Genomic DNA, 11,057 nt, shown 5'->3' with positions numbered 1-11,057 from the left:
TCGTCGAACTGCACCCTCTACCGATGCAACGTCTGCGGTAAAGGCTACTCTTGGAGATCCTCCTATCGTCGCCACCTCCGAGAGGGTTGCGGCAAGCAGCAGAAAGTGAAGTGCAAGAACTGTGGAAGACAATACCGTTGGCGGGATTCGCTGAGCAAACATTTGAAGTACGAGTGCGGAGTCGAGCCCAAGTACGCGTGTTCCGTCTGCGGACGAAAGTTTCGTCACAAGCAGTTGCTCACCTCGCACCTGAAACGATTCCATTGAGCCACGGAGGCATCGATCCTTATTACTGCCGGTATTTCACGGAACGTTTTAATTAGCGGTCATTAGAGTAGAGACGAAATTCGCGCGGTGAACGGGATCGAACGTCGCTGGAGTACGGTTCACGTGCTGTAAGCAATAAAGAGACGTACCGATTATTCAGACGATCTTTATCCTTTCTCGATTCCTTATCCTCGCCTCTCGTGTACGAAATGTGTCACGTTTGTTTCGTGTTCCTCGAATTTACTTTGAAAGAAGCCTACTACCGAATGCTGTTATTACGCACGGTCGTCTATGATGCTTTGTCAAAATCGTAAATGGAATATCAAGTTTGTTGCAACGAATACGAACGAGCCGCGATAGACGGAAGCTTGTGTCGATGGTTGAACGAAAATTCCTCCTCGATCTGATTACCGTTCTCTTTGTCCTTTGTTTCAGAATCGAAGAGGGACCACAATCGCGTTAATTACGACGCACCTTTCACCTGTTACAAGTGCGGGAAACGTTACACGTGGACCGATTCGTTGACGAGACACCTGCGGGAGGGCTGCGGCAAACTACCGAGGCACAAGTGTACACTCTGCGGCAGGAAGTTCAAACGCAGAGATTACCTGTTGCGTCACGAGAACAACGTTCACAAGCTCGAGTGAAAGGGTTAACGACTTCAAAACTTTCTCCCTTCGCGTCGAAAGGGATCGAAAGAATTTTGCCAACCGTGTCCGCGTCTTCGAATCGTTTCTCTACCCCGTTTCTAGCAATTTTTGTTTTTAACATTCCGCAGATGATAGGAACGAGCTGTCTTATTTTCTTTTTCTGATATATTTTCGTATCTCGGACATGGTATCGTCTAGATTAGCTTATTTCCACGGCGGAACGCCGTTGATACTCTACCACCGCTACGAGATTCAAAGACTCCGTCAACAATTATAAGACTGATATCAATTCGATACGCGTCGTTATTCCGCCAGTTAAAACGATGTTTAGGATGATTTTCGTGATAGTCGTATTTGTGATTCGATGAAACGGAAGCACGCGAGCGACTGATGTTCTATTATAGTATTCTTGCCGTCGCTTCGTATTTTCATAAATTCTCAAATGTGTTCTACGTTTTATTTACAAGTGATATGTTTCTCTTTGCATTTTTCCAACGAAAATACGATGTACCATTTATGTATATACGCTAATGTACACGCTAAGGAGACTCTTAGTTCCTCTATGTAAATGTTGTATATGCATGATCGAGCGAAACCAGTGTCGAATAAAAGCAGGACGATCTCGATCAAGAATGCCTGGGTAAATTTTTGAATAAAAGGAATGTTATTTTCGATATTAGGTTTGCGCCCAACATCTAGACCTTAACAGTGAAGAACGACCATTTTCCATTGATCGTTTAAAAAGCGAACGATTCGATTTTCAAATAAAGCGTTTTCATCAAACAACAATCGAGGCGTTTTGAATTATTAATCGCGATGAACAGGGCCACGACTCTAGTTTACCATTGTAAGGAACGGTACGAGGATATTTGAGACGGTTAACCATTGAATGTAACTACAGAAACTTCGTTGTTCTTTCAGCTTACTGCAGTTCAGACTATTACAAGAGACTCGGCAGACACTGCTGCCCGAACTGCGGCAAGGAGTACAGGTGGATGCAGTCTCTGATCAGACACGAGAGAGAGGAGTGCGGAAAGGATCCGCAACACAGTTGTCCCATTTGCGGGGCGAAGATACGTCATAAATGGTTGCTGAAGAAACACTTGGTCAACGTTCATCGTTGGCCTGTCTCGAACGGGAAGAACGTTTAACGAGGGATGGAATGTTTCGCGAAATTCATCCCTTATTTTGTACATACAGCTACTATTTAGAAACTGTGTTGCTCGCATCATTGTGCTTTCGATATATGTGTATTTTACAAAGGAAACTGTACGGGAGAGTTTGTTAATTAAACGAATAAAGGAACGCGTGGCGTGCAACCGGTCGAAAAGCGAAGGAAAATAAATACCGTGTCTGGTAAAGATAAAGTAATGGCAAAAAATTATCGCGGGAAATGCTTTCGCTAGAATACTCGCATGAAAAACGATACGTTTGGAAAGCGTTCGGTATTGAGAATACGAATCGAATTGAAATGCAAAACAAACGTATTTGGGGTAATTGCTCGAGTAGTATCAATCGGTTGTATCGTTTTCAATTTTTAGGCCTGCTTAAACAATTTACCTGCGACAACTGCGGCAAGGTGTATAAATGGAAGGAGTCGTTGCAACAACACCGTCGACTAGAATGCGGAATCGAGCCAAAGTTTGGTTGCATCTTTTGCGGCAGAAGATTCAAGCACAAACATCATTTGAAAGCGCATCTGAAGAGACGACATCGATGCGATCAATCGTGGTTCGACGCGCATTAAACGAACACATTTTCCTATTTCCTTCGACTTTTCCAATTTTCCGAGCATTTCTCGCGTGAAATTTGAAAAATCCTGGCAAGACTGGCCGACAATTTGTCGTTGTTTGTATTATTAAGTTGTTCGAGTAACTTTCGTATACGATTAGTAGATTAATTATAGTTTGTTATTGATATCCAACAAAGACTGTTGTAAATATTTTTGAAACTTGCTAATAAAACAATTGTTTGAGCGCATTTTCGTTCAGGCTGAAAGTATTGAAAGGTGTATGATTCATGGGGGTGAAATAGAAAGGTACCGGTTGCGTTTGTCGAATCGACAGTAGCTGGAATCGTGGTTTTAATAAATGTCTACCTTTCTGTGATTTCAGGTTTACCTGTGATTTTTACCTTTCGCTATCCGTGTAACAACTGCGGGAAAACGTACAAATGGAGAGAATCGCTGAATTTGCACAAACGAATGGAGTGCGGTATCGAGCCACGCTTTTCGTGCAAGATCTGCGGCAGAAGATTCAAACACAAGCACCACGTGACGAAACACCACAAATCCATTCACAATTACGTCGATGAATGATTAATCGTTGGATGGATCACGAACGAAAACGTCGACCACCGCGTATTCAGTACAAACATCTTATATTAATTTCTTCTTATATTAATCGATCCATGTATCGAGGAAACCTTCGATCGCGACTATTGATTTTCATGATAACAGAATACGAGAGAAGCGAAGAATGAGTAATAAACGGCGAAGAAAATGTTGTTTGAGTATTTTTCTCAGCTTGGAGAAAGGAAGAACTTTCTTCAAGATGACCTCCCCGTTGCCGAATGAAATTTTTTCAAGTTTTTGAGTGCGAAACGTGTTCAACAAGAATTTATTCCCAGCATTTTCCTTGGCTGTCGAAGCGTTAGGAATATTTTCTTCTAAACATGGCTACATTCAAAAACGAAAGAGCGTCGATTTTTCCATCGACTTCTCTGATCGAACGCATGCGTTATTTTTCCAAAAACTTTTTCTCGATTCTATATCCCGCGATCACCTTCGATCACATTCGTTCGCTCTTGAAAAATCAGGAAAAATCGTGAAGATTAAACCGTCTATCGAAAATTCCAAGAGTCTTCTTTAGAACAACGATCGAATCAGCCGAGTTGTTCGCCAGCCATGCGTCATTCGTCGTTTATGTTTCAGGTGAGACTACTCGAGAAACAATTTACCCGTGCAGAGTGTGCGGCAAGATCTACTCAAGAAAATCTTCCATGTACACGCATCTTCGTCTGTGCGGAAAGGAGCCGAGATTCAACTGCGTTCTTTGCGGGAAGATGTTTAAATACAAGCACAGACTGCAATCGCATCTGACGTCGAATTTGCACAGGCGAAGATATCGATGATCAAACATTTCCGATCTCACCGCATTTCCCGTCGGGCGAATATTTTTCCATGAAAACGAGAAGAACGATGAAACCGTGCAATAAATATTTTGTCTATTTTCAATTGTCCGTTATTTTAATACGCATTTTTTACGTCTGGTGCTTCCAGTGAATTGTACGCAAAATTGTCTAACGAGAATCAATAAAGGTTCCATGATGACCGATCAATTGAAACGTCTAATTTTCCTGAAAAATTCTCGAGGACGTTTACACGATTCTTTTCCGCTAGTAAAAATCCGCGAATCGAGGGAAACTTGAAACGTTAACTTAACGCGATTCGCTTCTTCTTTTGCAGCGTATTGGCAGAAAATGTGGACCTGCTTTCAATGCGGCAGACAATACCAATGGCGCGCCTCTTTGAAGAACCACGTGCGGGTGGAATGTGGCAAGGAACCGTCGTTCACCTGTTCGATTTGCAGCCGAAAGTTCAAGCACAAGCATCGCTGGCAATCTCACTTAAGATGCATGCATAATATTAATTTGTAACACGCACCGTTTCCTCTTCGAGCCGTCTATATCTGGAAATTTACGATTATTCGTCCACGATTACTTTCTCATCGATTAACACCACCGAAGAAACTAGCATGCCAATAAAACTTTGGTTAACAATAAACACTGTTTATGAAATATTCCTCGTACAAACGCGAACACGTTTACGAAGAAGATTACGATTCCAGCGTTCTACTTTCATCGCGAAATGCGCGAAGAATTAATTAGCACGATCGAGTGTTGGCATATGGAAAGAGGATCGTTGCTTGCCTTTTGTTTCATCGAGATTTCCGATTGGTCATCTCGAGATCACAGTTTTCGTCAGAATTTTGTGTTACCCGTTACACATAGCTTTTTTAGTTGTTTTGTGCGAAACGTGGCGTGCCTGAAGCAGCTTGATTTAAGAGATAACAAAAAATTAAAACAAACAGATGGTAAAAGAAAGGAGAGTATGAAATTAATTTGTCGACTTTTTCTTTGCAGCCACCTCGAAGAAAATGTGGTGGTGTTACCAGTGCGGCAAGCAATACATGTGGAGAGACTCGTTGAAGAAACATCTGCGAGTCGAGTGCGGCAAGGATCCGACATTCGAGTGCCCGATTTGCGGCAGGAAGTTCAAGCACAAACACCGTTGGCAATCGCACGCTAGATTGATCCATTTTCTCAACATATGACCTACCGAGATCGTCGATTAATTAACTAGTCACCGTTCGGCAATTCCGCGTTCGCCGAAAATCGTCTGTGCTCGTCGATCGAGCAGATCGATCGTGATCGATACTTTCTACTCCCATTGTCATTTGCCCCGTTTTGCCACCGTGTGCGTCGAAACAGAGAGGAACATTCGACGATGTTAATTATTTTTAGGAAATAAACGTTACGTATTGCGAAAAGAAATTTTCCAAGTTCCCTAAGACTTTAAACGAGAAAAGATCAGAAAGGAAGAAACGGTAAGATGTAACATTTTCAATTACGGCTCCTGTGTCTATTTTTCTACCAACTGGATCGGTCTTTCATGATCAAAGGTACGAGGTTAAGTGTCCCACGAATGCGAAGAAAAAGCACGAATAAATGTCACCTGTTGTTAATCTGAAACACATTTACGAACAAGTGTTCTATCTTTCGAGAAACTTTTGCACTTTCCTCAATTTATAAACCGTGCACTTTCTCTTCGCTTTTCAGCTATCCGATCTTTTCCCATTACACGTGAAACTGTAATGTAACGATATCGTTCCGGAGTCTCGTGTAACCTTTGTATTTCGTCGTTTTCGTCCTAGGACGATCCTGTCCCCCCTTACTGACTGGTCTTTCGTTTCTGCTCTGTTTTCCAGTGCCCAGGCTCACGGTGAAGAATATCGAGAACCTGCAGTACAAGAGGAGACCGGTGATTCACAAGTGCACCAGGTGTGGCAAAGGTTATCAATTGGAAACGTCGCTGAGGAGACACCAAAGGCTCGAATGCGGCGTCGAGCCGAGACAGAGCTGCCCGATTTGCGGCAAGAAGTTTATGCATAGATTCAAAATGACCCATCATTTGGCCTCGTGCAGAAGAAAACGAGATTACTATGGAAGCATATGAAGCATTCGCCGTATTCTGCCTTTCAGCCAAGCAACATCTATACCAAAATATTCGGATTTCACGAAATTCAAACGAACGGTCTGATTTTTCATTCCGTCATCCCGGAAGTATATGTTTTTTATACGTGATATATATATATATTTATATGACGATGGTAGATCTACCATAGAAATTGAAGACAAAGTATCGAGAGAAAAAGATGCTGCTCAACGTGAAAATATCAACCGGGACTGTGTATAGCTTTTACACGATGCAATAAAACGTTTTCCTTGAATATAAAATCTGTTCAATCTGTTCCATCACTCCACGAACACACGGAGCTCGTGTTCTCTTATTCGCTGTGCTTATCCACTTCGACTTTGAAATAACAATTTATTTTCCAGCTTGCTGTCGCTCTTTTATTTTTTCAATAGTATCCTCTATTTCCCTGGTCTCTTCGAAGGCTGCGCTCGAAAGGGTCCGTCGTTCATCGTAGACGTGTTGCGCTTCAATCTCGCTTGATTCTCTGAACGTCAGAGTAAACTCTAGTTTCCCTTATCCTGCCTCGAGGGTTTCCGGGAGATAATCAACGGTCTAACGAACGAATTCTCTCGTTTCAGGGCTTCTGGCGACGATGCTGCTGAGTCAAGAGTCGCAACAACCGCGCGAGAACAGCGACCTGGTCTGGGATCACGTGGCTATGCTCGGTATGCCGTACAAACCGATCAGAAGTTGGAGGAACTCGAAGGACGCCGATCCAAAATACATTTGCAACAGATGCGGGAAAACGTACAAGGCTACCACGTCGCTCAGTCGTCACAAGAGGCTCGAATGCGGCGTGGTGCCTTGCGAGGTCTGCCCGATCTGCGATCGAAGATTCAGGCACCGATTCGTATTGAACTCCCACATCGTCGGATGCCGCAGGAAGTTGCAGAACGTCTCTCAGAAGAGCACCGATCCACTTGCGCTTCCCGAAGAACGGGAGTAGCATTCGGACGCGTTTCTCTGAAGCTTTCGCGGAACCGCAGCCACCTACCTCGTTGCGTTACCTTTCACCGAAAGTTTATCATTTCTCGCTGAAGCTCGTTGAAATGAATAAATTTATTTTACCGAATCGAATCTTTGGTGATTTTTCAAGAACATTTCGTACGAAGGCATTCGCAGATGTATCGTCTCCTTGTAAAAAGTGCATTTACAAATCGATTCAGTTTTTCAACAGGTACAGAGAAACTGTGCGAACACATTTGTAGAGATAACGTATACGATATGTATTAATGTTTCATCGACTTCAAGTAAGCTCGTTTATTTTCGATGAAACGAAAGTGACAGAATCATTTCCTGCGCTTTGTATCCCGCTGTTTTATATGTATTGATAAATAAACGAATTTTAACGATCGAGCCTGGTTGAATTAACTATGACACACTGTTTCTTCGGCCGCGATCGATGTATACCTTCTCTTTTATTAATCATAGCTAATTTTCTTCGCGTCCCTCTTCTTCTCTATCCTCAGGTATTTTCTCTTTCCCACCTGTCGCTGTTCGTTCACCAGTGTGTTACTTCGACAGGTTACCCAATGAAGAACGTCTGGAGCGATCATCAGAGCGCGTCGATGGACGACATGCTGCTAAAGGAGAGGCACTTCGAGGCGATCTACTTCCCTTACTGCCCGGACGATCCTAACGATAAGCAACAACAGCAACCGCAACAAATACAGCCGCAACTGTTCATCTGCAGTCTTTGCGGCAGAGAGTACACCTGGATGTACAGCCTTCGTCGTCATCAATTGCAGTGCGGCAACAAGGAAGCGAGAAACAAATGCCAGTTTTGCTCGAGGAAGTTTTATAGACGCGATAGACTGAAAGAACACGTGCTATCTCATCACTCGAATATGATTTAGCGAACGAAACGAAACTAATGATTGTCTATCATTTGCACTTCCAAGTGGACGATGGAAGTACCGATTTTGACACGTACCTTTAGAAAATACGTCTGTGTATCAATTTTCGTTCAGGTGTTTCCTCTTGTTTCGTAAGCTGACGATTTGTTAAAGAATCTAACAAATTGTATTTTTCCTCCCAAAGTAACACGAATTTAATAAAGCGACTGTCGATTAATTAATTTGTAGATAAAGCTACGTATTCCTTCTCCTAATGCTTTTTCAAGTATCGTTTGGTAACGAATTTTTGTAACATTCCAGAGGGCTACGAGATGGACGAGCTAGCTGCCTGCCAATTCATCGGGGATACGAAGGACGTGAAACCGTCTCCGGAAGTGGTCAGGCTCCGCGTGCAGCGCGTCGCGCACAACTCGATGCAAAGCTACGTGTGCGGGGAATGCGGGAAAGCGTACACGCGGATGGCGAATCTTCGCAGGCACCAGAGGCTCGAATGCGCGAAACAGCCGAAGCATCGTTGCAGAATATGCTGGAAGACGTTTTATCGAAGATACGTGCTGACCAATCATCTCAACACCAAACACGGCGCTTCTTGAATCAGCGAGAAATCCTCGTAAAACTTGATTGAGATTTTTTACGTATTCGATCTTGAGAATTTCCATTTACTTGTCAATAAACGTTTGAGTTGAAGAAAAGAAACGCGTTTTGTCTTTGTAACCCGAAGGAAAATGGAGGCGAATTTTACGCATTTTACACGCAGACCGTTTTCGAAACGGTCGAACAATTTGTGTTTCTATCGATGCATGTGTTCTTTTCCCCTGTTCCATCAAACACGCCACGAATGTACATACGTGTGTCTCTGTTAACGCGAACCGTTCGTTCTTCGCAGGGAACCTGGGCGATTGGTTTCTGAAGCAACAGAACGAGTACGAGATGCCGCAAACCTTGTTCGACTTTGTGGCCAGCAATTATAATGTCGCGGATACGGGGGAACGGAGGAAGGCGGCGAAGACGGTGATGTGCCAGGAGTGCGGCAAGAGCTTCTCCAGGCTCGACAGTCTTCGAAGACACGAGAAGAATTATTGCCGAGTGAAAGGGGACAGGCTGTTCTGTCGTTTCTGCGGCAAGAAATTCGTCAAGCCATTATCGATGATCTCGCACGTGAAAACGATGCATTCGAGTCTCTATATAAAATCGAAAACCCAGCAGTAAACGTTCGTGATTAATACCTTTGGTCTTCTTTTCCTGGATTTTTCACTTTTTTATTTCACCTGCCCGCCAATTAACAACTGTAAAGTGTGAATCGATAACAGGCAATTGTAACGATCAGACATAATTAACTGGAATAAAGGATTTTGCAACACGTGCATTGTTATGATTTTTAGAAGGATAAGTTTTCGTTGAAAGAACGGGTTATCCATCGATCAAACATTTATCCAGCTTCTCGGTTGTAATCAGCTTTCTTAATTACTAACAAAATCCATCCACGCGGAAGCGGCAAATTCGATCGGAACTAAACGAATGCATGTTTCCTTTGGCAAAAATGTACGAATCGTCAAAACGTCAAAAATGGTCGTTTTTAACGGGGAACGTGTATTTGCAGGCGATAAGTTGCTGGAGAAGAACGCGGAGACTCTGGAGGATGATGATGGAGAAGATTCGAAGATTTGCGAAGTGTTCCACGGGCAACTACCGATGAATTATTTGCTCGGCGATTCGAGCATCCTGAATTCCGTGGAGACGAGCCTGCTTCGTAAAAACGTGAAATCGCATCAGCAGTTTCGCTGCGACGGTTGCGATCGAAGTTACACGCGGATCTACAGCCTGAAGAGACACCAAATGAAATGCGACGCGTTTTTGGAGAATTTACAAGGAGAGGCCGAGTGGTTTCATCGACAAAAATTCTATTGTTCTCAATGTGGCAGAGGTTACAAGAGATTGGACACTCTGAGGAGGCATCAGAGACTGGCTTGCGAGAAAGACAACGTCTCGACTCCTTCGGACAAAGCGACTTCCTAAATTGATCGATTAAACTTTGCCCAATTGTACCGTGTCGAAATTCCTCCTCCAACTGTATTTGAAATTTGTTAGAATTTGAATATGATTTTGTACACGTTTGGGTCCGGGAATATCTCGCATGCTCTAGGGGGAAATTTGCAAAATGAATGCTAAAGGTGTTTGCTTGTTTTCTGTGAGTAATTCGTCGTTATCCTCGAACGTAGAAGATAAACAGAGGATCGCGATCGCGTGCTCGTTGCGTTATCGAGCTACGTCCTAACTACGAGACTTTGTTTTTTCAGGAGAAAATGAATGCGCCGAGGTGGATCCTCTCTTGATCGACGAATTCGAATCGAACACGTGGGATACGAGGCGTTACCGATGCCAATGCGGACGAGCTTACAAGCACCATAACAATTTAAGAAGGCATCAGTCCATCGAGTGCGGCAAAAATCGGATGCGACATTGGTGCATTCATTGCGGGAAACGTTTTAATCGAAGATATCAATTGAGTCATCATTTGATCGTAAACCATAAATATCGATGATCCTTTAATTTAAATTCTCTTCGCTTATTTAATTTTGTTCCATTCGACGAATATCCCTCGGTTTTTAAGATAATGTTTCAACAAAAATATTGTACGATCGAACGAGAAATAAAACATGATGTATTTTGAGGAAAAATGAATTTTCTTTAATTCATTACGATTGATTTCGCGAACGATGCCCACGATTGGTGTTTTGCGTTCATTTTCAGCCGGAGAAAAAATTACGAGAACAGTTCCTAAGCGGTTTCTTTTCTTTCTTTAATTTCAGATAAGTACTCCCTGTGGAAACTTGGCTTAGGGTTGCCATCCGAATTTCAACCCTACACCAGCAACACGGACGTGTCGAAACTTGAAGCATTCCAGTCACGCGCTGACGGAAACTCGCTCAACATTTGTTTCGGTTGCGGAAAGAGGTACAAGTGGAGGGACAGTTTGTTGAGGCATCAAAGGGTGGAGTGCGGTAACAAAGAGAAAAAGTTTTCTTG

General features: G+C 43.1%; 4 protein-coding genes across 5 annotated transcripts; all 4 read left to right on the top strand.

Moving 5' to 3' along the window:
* The first annotated feature begins 5,074 nt into the window (after positions 1-5,074).
* LOC143305690 (longitudinals lacking protein, isoforms N/O/W/X/Y-like) lies at positions 5,075-6,153 on the top strand. The gene is made up of 2 exons (XM_076690224.1): positions 5,075-5,207; positions 5,906-6,153. Exons 1-2 carry the CDS (start codon positions 5,075-5,077, stop codon positions 6,151-6,153), a joined length of 381 nt encoding a protein of 126 aa, XP_076546339.1.
* LOC117604641 (uncharacterized) lies at positions 6,151-7,120 on the top strand. Its single transcript, XM_076690321.1, has one exon. It carries the CDS (start codon positions 6,767-6,769, stop codon positions 7,118-7,120), a length of 354 nt encoding a protein of 117 aa, XP_076546436.1. The 5' UTR covers positions 6,151-6,766.
* A 92-nt stretch (positions 7,121-7,212) lies between these two features.
* On the top strand, positions 7,213-8,344 carry LOC117606856 (uncharacterized). Its single transcript, XM_034329832.2, has 2 exons — positions 7,213-7,351; positions 7,699-8,344. Exons 1-2 carry the CDS (start codon positions 7,297-7,299, stop codon positions 8,028-8,030), a joined length of 387 nt encoding a protein of 128 aa, XP_034185723.1. The 5' UTR covers positions 7,213-7,296; the 3' UTR covers positions 8,031-8,344.
* A 287-nt stretch (positions 8,345-8,631) lies between these two features.
* LOC117606862 (uncharacterized) lies at positions 8,632-10,945 on the top strand. Of its 2 annotated transcripts, none has more exons than XM_034329845.2 (2): positions 8,632-10,201; positions 10,328-10,945. In XM_034329845.2, exon 1 carries the CDS (start codon positions 9,549-9,551, stop codon positions 10,044-10,046), a length of 498 nt encoding a protein of 165 aa, XP_034185736.2. In that variant the 5' UTR covers positions 8,632-9,548; the 3' UTR covers positions 10,047-10,201; positions 10,328-10,945. The 2 variants fall into 2 exon arrangements, with proteins under 2 accessions (XP_034185736.2, XP_076546435.1); XM_076690320.1 differs by having other exon boundaries at positions 8,632-10,218.
* Positions 10,946-11,057: the final 112 nt, after the last annotated feature.

Source organism: Osmia lignaria, chromosome 9, assembly GCF_051020975.1.
Source record: "Osmia lignaria lignaria isolate PbOS001 chromosome 9, iyOsmLign1, whole genome shotgun sequence".
NCBI lineage: Eukaryota > Metazoa > Arthropoda > Insecta > Hymenoptera > Megachilidae > Osmia > Osmia lignaria.
Note: the sequence above shows the minus strand (reverse complement) of the source record. Positions and strands in the feature narration are given on the sequence as shown.

Coding starts and splice junctions, on each gene's coding strand:
- LOC143305690 (XM_076690224.1), top strand. CDS start 5,075: ATGTGGTGGTGTTACCAGTGCGGCAAGCAATACATGTGGAGAGACTCG. Junction 5,208..5,905: donor GAAGTTCAAGCACAAACACC/GTTGGCAATCGC, acceptor TCTGTTTTCCAG/TGCCCAGGCTCACGGTGAAG.
- LOC117604641 (XM_076690321.1), top strand. CDS start 6,767: ATGCTGCTGAGTCAAGAGTCGCAACAACCGCGCGAGAACAGCGACCTG.
- LOC117606856 (XM_034329832.2), top strand. CDS start 7,297: ATGTATCGTCTCCTTGTAAAAAGTGCATTTACAAATCGATTCAGTTTT. Junction 7,352..7,698: donor TCGATTCAGTTTTTCAACAG/GTACAGAGAAAC, acceptor TTACTTCGACAG/GTTACCCAATGAAGAACGTC.
- LOC117606862 (XM_034329845.2), top strand. CDS start 9,549: ATGCATGTTTCCTTTGGCAAAAATGTACGAATCGTCAAAACGTCAAAA.